This window comes from Delphinus delphis, chromosome 20 (genome assembly GCF_949987515.2).
Source record: "Delphinus delphis chromosome 20, mDelDel1.2, whole genome shotgun sequence".
NCBI classification, from domain to species: Eukaryota; Metazoa; Chordata; class Mammalia; order Artiodactyla; family Delphinidae; genus Delphinus; species Delphinus delphis.
Genome location: NC_082702.1, coordinates 47,414,603 through 47,427,351, shown reverse-complemented (window position 1 = coordinate 47,427,351; position 12,749 = coordinate 47,414,603). Strand labels below are relative to the sequence as shown.

Genomic DNA, 12,749 nt, shown 5'->3' with positions numbered 1-12,749 from the left:
CCAGCAATATATAGAAACCTCAAGAAGCGTTTAGGTCAACTCCTGCCATCCACAGATTGTCAGTAAAAGGTACAAACTTTTTTGAATCCTGATCCACAGGAAGAGGACCCTCCAGGATTTTCAGGTTCTTCTGAACATTTTGCAAAGCTCACCAGGGCTTGAGCTTCAGGAGGAAGAAGATAGCATTCTGAACCTGATCCAGTCCTCCTTTCTTTTGATGCAGATCACAGCAATTTAAAGAACAATGAATAAGGAGGTCATCCTGTCAGAGGCAAAACTAAAGCAGGGGGAAGGAAAAACCACTTGGAAACCCACATGGAGGTTGTTTTTCTTGTGGGCAGTGGTTATCTTCTATACTCCACTAAGTGAAGGATTGTTTCCAAGCTCCACACTGCCTATGGAAGCACCATGGGCACTAGGTGGTGGACATGTCTACTGAATTCTTCCAGAAAAAAAGTATTTTACTCAAGAATATGACCTTCTCTCTGTAATCACCATGTCCTCCACGGTCTGGAAAACCCACAAACTGTAACCTAACTCAGGTGAGAATAGATCTCTGAGGGACATATTAGAACTTCTTTCCCTCCTGGCATCATGAGAGGGCAAACTTGAAATTAGTTGACTGTGTAGAAAACGAAGGGATGCTGTACTTCTTGATGATGTGAGCTCATAAAAGTGAGCTTTTCCCCAAAGCTCCGAGGGTTTAAACTGGGAACTAGATACTACCTCAGCATCCATCATTACAGGAATGATTAAATGGATTTGGACAAATCCATAATACTGAGTAATCTTCACTTAGAAGTGTATTTCTACTTTGACTATTTAAAACATACAAAAAATTACAAGGAAATTATAATAGCAATACCATATCATCACTGAACATAGTCTAATGATGCTAATATTTCCACTTTTTTAGTTTTTTGTATATATTTGCATATATGTATATATATATGTCCATAATATTTCTCCTCTTATTATAAATACATTATACGTTCATCTAAAACCTGGGATAACCATTCTCATTCTCAGTCTTCCCCCCTCTTTTGAAAAGGTAAATTCTGAAAACAGATTTTGGTATATGTGGGTTTACCTTGGCAATAAAAATGTCTTTAAAAAATATCACTTCTGGGCTTCCCTGGTGGCACAGTGGTTGAAAGTCCGCCTGCCGATGCAGGGGACACGAGTTCGTGCCCCAGTCTGGGAAGATCCCACATGCCGCGGAGCGGCTGGGCCCGTGAGCCATGGCCACTGAGCCTGCGCGTCCAGAGCCTGTGCTCCACAACGGGAGAGGCCACAACAGCGAGAGGCCCGCATACCGCAAAAAAAAAAGAAAAAAAATCACTTCTTTGTTCATTTTATCAATTTGCTTTCTGTTTTGTCATATTTGCTTTGTTTACTTTCCATATGAAGGTGTTGAAAGAAGATCAGTACGCATACCATCTAGTTCTACAAAGATACCAGTTTTGCACAAATATAGTCGTGAGGCGGACATCCTTCTGGTATCCGGGTGCGTTACATGCAGGAGTTCTCTAGATGTTTATACACTGAAGCACAAGTGCCAGAATATTCCAACATCAGTATTTATGGCCAAATAACACTCAGCACAAGTTATTTTTCCTAATATGAGCTGTATCTTCATTAACCACTTAGGGAAATAAAAGTCACATGCGTATGTGCAGGTATTAGTGGCACAAATCTACAAAAAGAATCTGATATATTTAACAGTGTTGATACCATGCCTAGTTTGATTTTTAAATTTCTCCCCCACATGATTCTCATGTGGTCAGAGATGAGAGGTCCTAGTATCTTTCCTGTACTTCAAACACATACGTGGACAGAGTTCTCCAACTTATGAAAACAAGTCTGATTATTTGTGAAGGGAAAACTATACATTTGTGTCTATAATCTACTTCTTCATTTATATGCATATCTGTATCTCCATGTTTATATGTATGGATCTATGTAAATATATTATCTATTGTTCATCTACATTGTCTCTACAGCTCCCCTCCATACTCTTTATGCCTATCTCTATATCTACACATCTAACTATAGCCTCTGGAGGGAGACAGATGGGATGACCTTCTCTAGAGAAATAGGTAAATTTTCACTTCTGAAGCAAGCAGTGGGATTAAGTCTCTAGAGAAAAAGGTAAGGAACAGTATCTGACCAAGAGAACCACGTTGACCAGTTCAGAATCTCCTGCAAGTCAAATGTCCCTTTCATGGATTGGGTGACCAGACATCCTATTCTTATAACAGATTGAGGTGACCATGAATGTGCACTGGGCTCACAGCCAGTGGAGGCCTTAAAGGCTGTCATGGTTGAGGCCTCTACAGCCTGAAAGCAGGGCTGAGAACATGGATCCTGCAGGGTGGCAAGTCCAGTGGACCTTGCTTGGTGCCCACGGCTGGAGCATCTGATTGCCCCATCCCAGCTCTGCCTCCAATAAAAGGCACCTGCCCTCTTCCTAGAGGCCCCTTGGGTCCCAACAACCTGGTCCCTTAGTTCTTGGACCCCTTGGGGCTGAAAACCTTTGGATGGGAGGGTCCGTGGATGAGGTCACGCATCTCGCAGGCCAGTCCTGGTCCAGGTTGTGTCCACTGTTTGGGTGATGGCCAAAGTGCAGACTTCGCCTCTGGAGCAGAAATCACTGTATATCCTCTGGAGGGGGCATTGGGGATTTAGTCACTAGCTGTGCTGCCTGCTCCTGGGTAGAATATTCTTGCCCCTGAAGAAGGTGACTTGTCCGTACAATGGAAGTTCTTAGCAGACCCTAAACTCCCTGACTTTTATTTGGGTATACACCCTCCCCTTTCAGGCCACATTCCCAGGGAAGGATACATAATCCGCAGCCCAAGGAGTATAGTTCTTAATCACTCTCAGTCAATTTCATTTACCCTGCAGAGAGGTGGAGTTAGGAAGGGGCACGTGTCACAATTCTGGCCAGTGAGATGTCTATGAGGGGCTTCTGAGAAAGGCTGCCCACCAATAAAGGAGACACTTAGGAGGAAACCCTCCCTCTTCAGCTGCTGGAGCTGTAGCTGCCACCTTTCAACCACAAGGGGAGAAGCTGACAGAACACGTTAAGGATGGCAGAGCAGAAAACTAGAACCTTAAAGCCACCCAACCTCAGGGCTTCTTGTTATATATACAAAATATAAATCCCCTTATTTATTAAAGTCCTTTAGAGTTAGGTTTTCTGTTACGTTCAATGAAATACACCTTATTGCTATAGCCAGGTAGGCATATGATTCAGCCAAAAGCATTAGTCCAAAAGCAAGAGGATCAGAACAATTCAAACAGCAGCTTCAATTTTTAAAACTCAACTGCACCCACTTAAATGGAATAGGGAACAGAGGAAAATAATGAATAGCCTCATTGTTGCAGAGAAAGAGAAGACAGAATGTTTCTGCCACTAATGAAGTTATGGAGGTTATTTAAGGTCTAGAAAAATTTCAAAAGCTGGAGTAAGGGGGAGCCAAGAGGGAATAGTGAGGAAGGCCTAGAACTCAAGAGCTAAAATGAGTAAGAAATAACATATCCCACATCATAAGCAGAAAAGCCAAACTCACGAAGTCAAGGAAAGAAAACCCAAAGAACAAGAATCTGGCAGCACAAAGCAGAAGTATCTCAATTCAAGACTTCAACTGCTGGTCTCTGGAATAGATACAGCCATAGCTCAATGCCATTAACCATTAAGATCCAACTCATTTTCCTTGCTTAGTTTTGTGCTCCCCAAAATATTTCTGATAGTTTGTTTCCCCACATATATCCCAGCCCAAGAGATGAAATGACCAGAGAAATTACAAAACCAGATATTTGAAAATTACTGGTTTATAATGAGCACTAGAAGTTGGTGTGTGTTTAGATTTAAACATGTCTTCTGGGAGTCTGGGTATAATAAATCAGACCCTTTTGCACATGACTGACAAAACTGGAATTTCTAGCTCTGTAAAGCCAATAGGCTATGGTAACTTTATTGAGATACAGACATGCTAGATGACATTTCCATTTCATATCTAAAGCAATGATTTTCAACCACTCTAGGGTCACATCACAATGGAGGAGAACCCATTTTAAACAAATATCCACCACCCAACCCCTCCCAAGCCCCATTTAAGAATCACTACTGTGGGGACCTCCCTCGTAGTCCAGAGGTTAAGACTCCATGCTTCCACTGCACGGGGCGTGGGTTCAATCCCTGGTCAAGGAACTAAGATCCCACATGCCGTGCACCACAGCCAAAAAAAAAAGAAACACTACTGTAGTGAGCTACGTTTACTGCTGGGTGTGTGTTGTATCCTTTCAACATTCTAAGGAGGAGTAAAAGGTTAAATGCATTGCTTTAGGCTGGGTTCTCCCAGAAGCAGACTCTAAGGAAAAAATGTGAATTTAACTGATGATTCCAGGATGCACTAGTAGGGAAGTGGGTATGTAAAATAAGAGGAGGTCGATGCAGGTGCATTCATACCACTGTGGGCAACTATGCTTTCTTCTACTGGCGGCCTCGGATGGTATGGGGTAACTCCACTCGAGGGGTAACTCAAATATTCAGCTGTCAGTTCTCTGGTGAGCAAGGAAGCTGGGATGCATCCTCTGATTCCTATTCACCATTAGCTGAAAGCTGCTCTCAGGGGCATTAACTCCACAGCACTTCAAGCAGAGAGGGAGCCTTAGGAAGGTGATTGCAGTAGGACTCCTGATGGTGGCAAGTGCTGGAATGGTGAGTGCTCAGGCATTTGGGACAGGCACTGACACCTTCTATTACACACCGGATGGTTCCTTATTGGCTTCTCTTCCCTTTTGACTCTCAGCAGTTCACCTTGTTATGCTATCTTTCACAGTCCCTGACACAGATCTTCTCTTTGCTCCACCCAGAAGAAACAGTTTCTTTCTAATAACCCATTAGTCTTAAATGGAACTCTTTATTAGTTCTAATTACTAAGAGCCAAAAATGTTAGTTCCTTTATGGTTTTTATACCTAAAAGGTTTTGTGAACACAATCAAAGAAAACACTTTGTGGAGACTCAAATACAAAGTTCTATTTATTTTCAATAATGAAATCAACACAACAAAGAGGAATTAATCCTCTAATTTTTAAATCTAACACTATTCTTAGCACAAAACTATCCTCAATAAATAAAAACACATTCCTAGTAACCAAGTAAGACTTTTCCCAAGACTCTCTAAATTTTTGTGTTTTAAACAAAACTGGATGGTAGATAAAGAAACACATGGTAGAGACTTAACTGACACAGACTTGAAGAAAAGAACAGCCAACGAACAGGCTCCCCAAATATAAGTTGGCAAAAGGAATATGGGGTTTTCAAAGCAGCCCAGAAATCAGAGTTCACTGGGGGATGCAAGGGTTTGGGACAGTCCATGTTCAAAGGCCTTGTAATTAAATCTTTCCACATTCCTAGATTCTTGATTTGGAATCTATCATAATCTAGAGAAGCTTCTGCCAAAGGATAGGAGGCTCTTTATTTATGCTTTCTGAAACAACCCATCTAACTTTCCGCCTTTGACTTTGTCACTAGCTCCTCTCACCAATACAGCAGGGATTCCATTCCAGAAAGCGGTTATTACTATGTAAACCAACCTCTCTGTTTTTGATTTTCCTTGTACAAACACATTGATACTGCCAGGAACAGCTCTAAATATATCCAATTTCTTTTATTTTCATCCTCCAACTTTGCTTGGCTACAAAATCTAGGACTCACAGAGCAACAACAGCATTGGTCAAAAGATGAGTGTCAGTTCCAATGTAAAAATCTCTGAAGTTCAATAGTCACAAAAAAAATTTTTAATGCCTTATGTGCCAAACCTTTTTTTTTCATTATCTTGCCAATTATTTCTTTCGGAATTCAATCCTCCGAGCTACATTCTGAGCACCAAATTTTTTGACCAGTGCATCTCGGGTACCCTCATCATCTTTTTGCAAATCTAAGTCATCCTGTCGGGACCAAATGGGATACCCATCAGCCCTCTGACCAGACTCTAAAAAGGAGGAAGTAGCCTCCAGCTCACCACTATTTTTTAGGAAGGCCTGTGTAACTGTTGACAGATCCAAGTTAAACTTTTCCATTAACTGCCGGATGATCTTAATGGCAGCTCCCACCTCTGGTGCGGAAACTTTTTCTTCTTCTTCTTCCTCATCAGGCTGTGTTTCTGAGTCCTCCTCAGGTGTGGGTGGATCATCATCACACATTGTTATATGTATTTCAAAATCAGGGCTCTCATCCACCTAGAGAAAGTGATGAATATGACCAGTTACTAATTACCAAGTCATGAATACTTACTCTTAAAATATCTGGTCTCTCCCAGCTACCACTTCCTTGCCCTTTTCACCCCAATCACACTGGACTTCCTTCAGTTTCTCTTATGTGCTATGTTCCTTCTTACATTTACTCATGTTGGATGTGTGCATATGTGTATGTATGTGTATATATATGTATGTATATGATAGGGTAAGGAGAAGTGTGAGTGTGGATGGAGTGTGTGTGTGTGTGTGTGTATGCATGTGTACATATGTACGTACGTGTATGTATATGGTATTCCAACAGAACATTAGAAGCTACACTGAATGTGAAAAATAAATGTTATGTGCATACACATATATGTATGCACTAGATTATTTGTTAAAAATTTGACTTCACTCTCAGATTGTAAGCTCCATAGGGCAGGAAATGTTATGTTTTGCTCATCACTACATCCCCAGTGCCTACCAATGCCTTCACATGGTAAGTACTCAAAAAACATTGCTGTATGAATATATTAGGGTCTCCACACTACACTATATTCAGGCACGTTACAAAGCGTGTTATGTGAGAGGAGACCTATGTAGGCCATGTTTGAGAGTTGTTGAGAGTATTTGAAAGTTTACAGAAAATGAACCAACTTTAAATTAAATGAACTTTAAATTATTTTCCTGTTTTAGACTGATACATAACCATTTTTCTTAGTGTTAGTAAGAAAAGTTAATTAACAAGATCCTTTTTCTTAGAGAAGATATGCACATATAATTTGGATTTTTTTATTACTCATTATTTTATGGTTGCCTTTCTCTATAACTATGATTAAATATGGGATTCCAACAAAGTTTTAGAACTTAACTGAATATGGAAGAGCTAAAAAATTCTAAAAAAGCTCTAAGTATACAAAGAGCTAAAATTGCTTGATAAAAAATTAACCTCTTTAAAAAATTACTTTTACCTGAGAATAAAAACATTTTAAAAAGATAAATCCGCAAACTTAACTTAGAAAAACTTACAGATGAAAGTACTCAAAGTAAGATGCTTTATACTGCTTAAAAATAATTCTCCCCCATCTTTCTCCCTCCCCTCCTCCTTAAATCATCCTACCAAAAACTAAAAGTACATGCCCAGAACCTTGATCAGTCTCACCTTCCATTTTCCTCCTCCATCTTGAATTTCTCTCTTACCTTTCTGGGCCTCAGGTATATAAAAAGAACAGATGGGAAGACCAGTTTCAAAGGAGGAGAATGGACATAGGAAAAAAACATGAGTTAAATCTAGTTAACATACCACAATCTCTTCAAACTCCCGGGTGGCTTCTACAAGCATCTTTTTGACTGCTTCTTCATTCTCCTTGATCTCTTCCTTTTCAAATTCTTCTTCAGGCAAGTCTGGAGTTCTCTTATTCTGTGGTTCTATTAAACAGAACAGCACCAGATTAGAATTAGCCTTTTTTACAGAAACCAAAAATATAGTAAATGCTCTGTGAGCTCTGGGCCAGAAGTGAGCCTGCACTTTTTTCCTATTAGAAAATATGTTTTTGATCAGAAGGGTAAGAAAAATATGACATGCATGTTCAATAATTTCTACTCTTGCTTCTGAAAAGTTGTACAATAAAAATGGTGGTAATTTTCCTAGGTTCTGATACGTAAAATAAAAATACTCTTCAAGTTTAATTCATTTTTCACTTTGTATTTATAGATCTTGCAAATTAACAAAACTGTGCCATAAATTGGGTTGTCTGGGAAGTAGGTTCTGAGATGGAGATTAACAGGTAAGGTGTTGATTAAGGAGTGTTCACTGGGCAGAAAGAAGCTGAGAGCTGTGAGAGTTCCAACAAGGCCGCAACTGAAACCATGTAGAAGTCTGGAGCTAGGAAGGCCCTACAGAGTTGACCAAGTTGGGGCAAAGGAGCCAAGATGTTATTTTAACCGCGCATAGATTAGTCATTGGATGCTAGCCTAGAATGACAGAACCTTGGGTAAGGCAGTTCTCCCAGGGGGAGATAGATCTGGGCGTCTACCACAATCCACCACATACAATCTACAGAAAGGAGAGCCTCCTAAAGCTAAACATCCTCCTATTTCCCTTTTAGTCTTTGTTCTCTGAGGACTTAACTCTGCTATTTTCCACTTAACAAAGACTGACTACTAAGGGGCAACACGAGAGAGATTTTTTGTGATGGAATTGTTCTGTATCCTGATTTTGGTGGTTACATCACCATCTGTACATGTGTTAAAACACCTAACTGGAAAACTGTATGGCAGTTTCTTAAAATATTAAACATATAATCACCATATGATCCAGCAATTCCACTTCTGAGAATACACCCAAAAAAAAAAAAGCAGGGTTTCAAACAGGTATTAGTAACCCATACTACAGCAGCATTATTCACAATATCCAAGATGTGGAAACACTAGGAACAAAATTCTCACACATGTTGCAACATGGGTTGGTGTTTAATAGGTACAAATTTCAGTTCTGGAAGACGAAAATGTTCTAGAGATGGATCGTGGTGATGACTGCATCACAATGTGAACATACTTAGTGCTACTGAACTAAACACTTAAAAACAGCTAAAATGGTATATTTTATCTAATGTATATTCTACCACAATAAAAAAAATTTAAATACATAACTGTACACCAAAATAAGTCAATTTTATTTTACATAAAATTTTAAAAAGAAGCCTTACATTTTAGAGATACTTGCTGAAACTGATAAAAAAAAAATGGGATAATGCCTGGCACTGGCTTCAAAATAATCCCAGAAGTCAGGATGAAAGGTGTAGATGAAAAAACTGGCCACAAACTATAATCAGGTGAAGTTGGGTGATGGGTACGTGCATTATACTATTCTCTTTCTACTTCTGTAAATGTTTGAAATTTTCCATAATAAAAAGTGTAAACAAATTATGGCTCACATAATGAAACACAATGCAATGAACAAGAAAGGAATGAAGCAAACAATGAGCAGACACACAAAAGCTTCAAGATCTATTAAGTTAAAAAAAGAAAGCAAACTGCAGAACAAACTTCTGTCTAGTGTGCTAGTGTTACTATGAGCAAAAAGGACACAAACAGGGGACAACAACAGTGGTTGCCTCTGGGAGAGGAAGCGGGGGAAGGGGTATGGAGCAGTGAGACTCACTTTTCACTATGTACTCTTTTACACTTGGAGTATATCTGAGGATAAATTCCTAGAGGCAATAATTACCATGTTTAAGGGAACATGTATTTTAAATGTTGTCAGATGGTGTCAAAATTCCTTCCAAAGAAATTGCACCGATTTCCTTCTATTAATAATGTAAGAGTGTACTTGTTTTCATATACCTCGTTAACTCTGGGTATTACCCATTTTGTTAGTTATTGCCAATCTAACTGATAAAATATGACATTGCCTTGCTCTGATCTACTTTTCTAAAAAACACACCAGACACACTTATTTCAGTTTCCATGGGCAGAAGTCCAGGCATGGCTTGTACTGGTCCTCTGCTCAGGGTGTAATTTTTTGTTTGTGGGGCTGCGCCTTATGGCAAGGGTGGGGGGGGAATCTTAGTTCCCTGACCAGGAATCGAACCGTGCCCCCTGCAGTGGAATCACGGAGTCTTAACCACTGGCCAGCCAAGGAAGTCCCCTCAGGGTCTAATTTATTTTTATTCAGTAACAATATTTCTGCATTTGTTTATTTGCCATTTATCTATTTCCTTTTCTGGAAACTTCCTGTTCCATTTCCTTTGCTCACTTTTCTACTAGTTTTTCTTTTACTTACTAACTTCTACAAGCTCTTTGGATATTAAGGAAACTCACTCTGTTGCAACATATTGAAAATACTTTTCCAGTTTGCCCTCTGACTTTATTTATCATGAGAAGCTTTAAATTTTAAGTAATCAAATATATAAAGTTTTTTCTTAGTCTTCCTGGTTTCAGAACTATCAACATGTAACTATTAAAAGGGATATTCGAGGACTTCCCTACTGGCGCAGTGGTTAAGAATCCGCCTGCCAATGAGCGGACACGGGTTCAAGCCCTGGTCGGGGAACATCCCACATGCCCCAGCAATGAGAAGCCTGCGCACAGCAATGAAGAGTAGCCCCCACCCTCCGAAACTAGAGAAAGCCCATGTGCAGCAACAAAGACCCAATGCAGCCAAAAATAAATAATAAAATAAAATTAATTAATTCAAAATAAATAAATAAAATTTTAAAATAAAAAGGATACTCGGGAATTCCCTGGCAGTCCAGTGGTTAAGACTCTGTGCTTTCACTGCCGTGGGCCTGGGTTTGACCCCTGGTCAGGGAACCCTGCAAGCCGCGGCCAAAAAAAAAACCCACAAAAAACAAAAAAGGATACTCATCCACATTTTCTCCTGGTCATTTTATGATTTTAATTTTTACATTTAAATGCCTGAATATCAAAACACTGAGTAGGGTGAATCCAGCTTAATTTTGTCCCAAGTTCCAATTGGTCTACCAGCCATCTCCACACCACTGATTTAAAATCAGGGCCCTACATGATCTCCTTCACCCATACACACAGCCCAGTCTCTCCAAGAATTCTCCCTCTTGCTTCCTCCATCCCAGCCACACAGGTCTCTGTTGCTCCAAGAACACACCAGCTATACTCCACCTCAGGACCTTTGTACTTAATACTCCCTAAGCCTGAAATACTCTTTCTCAGATAACCAACTGCTGAGTTCTTTCATTTCCTCTGGTCTCTGCTCAAGCATCAGCTTACAGTAGTGACCTTCCCTTCTCATCCTGTAGAAAACCTCCTCCTCTCCGGCCCTTACCCTGATTTATTTTTTTCTGTAGCACTTCCCGCTGCCCAGCTAGCATTTTAAACTCCATGACTGAAGGGAGTTTTATTTACTGTTATATCCCAGCAGGATAAAGGTCTGGCACTCAAACATCTGTTGAATGAATGAATCTCAAATGTCACTTTTACCAAAAACAAAATTCCTACTAAGCATACTGAATAGGATTAACAGATTTGCCTTCCCAGATTTCAACTGTTATGCAGAATAGCCACGTAAGGAAAGAGAAGCTGAGGAAGCAGCATGACTCTTTAAACAAAAGGGTCTGTCAGTTTACGCTGTCAATACCCGTTTTATCAGAAGTGAAGCATCTCAACAGCTATGCACTGTGTCCTAACCGGCCCTGAATCCCAATATTCTGTTCAACTGCGTTAGAAATACACTTCACCTAAGCGAAACGTGGAAACGACTTCCCACTGAGAACCTTCTTATGTGAATATGCAGTCATTTAAGCCAAGAAATTAAAATAAGCTGGTCTGGCAGGCATGGCTTTAAAACGTCTTATACTGAATGTACCTGAATACAGAAGAACTATTTTTTAAAACGAGTCTGGGAAATCTCTTAAAAGATACCCAAGAAGCTGGTTCCCCGTTGTCTCTGGGGTGGGGGAGGAAACTAGGTAGCTGGTGGGAAAGGAAAGGGGGGAGAATTTTCCACATACTCTTTCTGCACCTTTTGAATATCGGACCATGCCAATACCCCAGTTATTGGAAAAGTGAATTAAGAGAGACCTTAGAAAACGGCGCAATATTACCCGGATGTCAAAGGGGGGGTGAGGAGGGGGCTGGACGATGCTCCCCCAAGACGCCAACATGGACGCCCAACAGAAGAGGAAAGAGGCCGACGCCCCCGCCTCACACAGGGGACAGCAGAGGGCTCGCGGGTTCGCAGCAAGCCTCACCCCCGCTATCAGCATCCTCCGGGTCTTGCTCAGTTTTCCGCTTGAGTTTCTGGGAGGAGGGGCTCACTGGGGCCTCCCCCAACAGGTACTTATGCTCCTGGCCCCGCAGGCGCTTGAGGTAGCGGTCCTTCATGGACTGCCACGAGTGCTGGGTGAGCGAGCTCTTCTCCATCGCTTTCCACAAGGCGTTGCCGGTGACGGAGCTGGGCGAGCGGGCATGTTCCTTCACGTACGTCAAGATGGCCACGTCGTCCGCGTCCGTGAAGACGATCCGCCCCGCGTGCGGCTGCAGCTCGGGCTCCGTGGAGGCGGCGCCCCCAGCCTGAGCCCCGGGCTTCGTCTCTGGGGCCTGGTCGGCCCCTAGAGCCGGGCCCAACCGGTAGGCCTCCAGCTCGAGCCTCTCGTTGCGCTCCACGCAGTCCAGGATGTACTGCGTGGAAATGAAGTCGCCCGAGGCCTCGGCCGCCGCCTCCCCGGGCTGAGCCAGCAGCACGGCCCCAGGCTCCTGCACGCGACACAAGGTGCCGCCGCCGTGCAGGATGAGCGTCGAGAGCCGGCGCTTCGCCGGGCTGGGACGCACGTAGAAGGACATGGAGCTGCCATCCTCCCTCACGAATAGAGTCGAGGAATGGGTTGGCCCATTGGGGTCTTTGCCCAAATCCATCGCCTCAGCCATAGCTCACGCCGAGCACCAGAAGAAGGTGCCGTCTTGCTAACGCGCGGCGTACAGAGCCCCAGTGCCTGAGGTAACGCTCCAGACGCTACTGCCGCCG

General features: G+C 41.9%; 1 protein-coding gene across 5 annotated transcripts in view; it reads right to left on the bottom strand.

Moving 5' to 3' along the window:
- The window catches only part of TERF2IP (TERF2 interacting protein), a 146,924-nt gene extending 134,178 nt beyond the window's left edge, over positions 1–12,746 (bottom strand). For 4 of the 5 annotated variants that reach the window (XR_009517679.1, XR_009517681.1, XR_009517680.1 and 1 more), the window contains exons 1-3: positions 11,977–12,746; positions 7,551–7,675; positions 6,125–6,250 (exon numbers count right to left, since the gene is read on the bottom strand). Coding sequence is in view for 2 of the 5 variants with exons in the window: in XM_060000136.1 (XP_059856119.1) it covers positions 6,125–6,250; positions 7,551–7,675; positions 11,977–12,652 (927 nt within the window). In the remaining 3 variants the exon portion in view is untranslated. Of the gene's footprint in view, positions 1–5,030; positions 6,251–7,550; positions 7,676–11,976 lie in introns of those variants that run through there. The other variant, XM_060000135.1, reaches the window with a different exon arrangement.
- Positions 12,747–12,749: the final 3 nt, after the last annotated feature.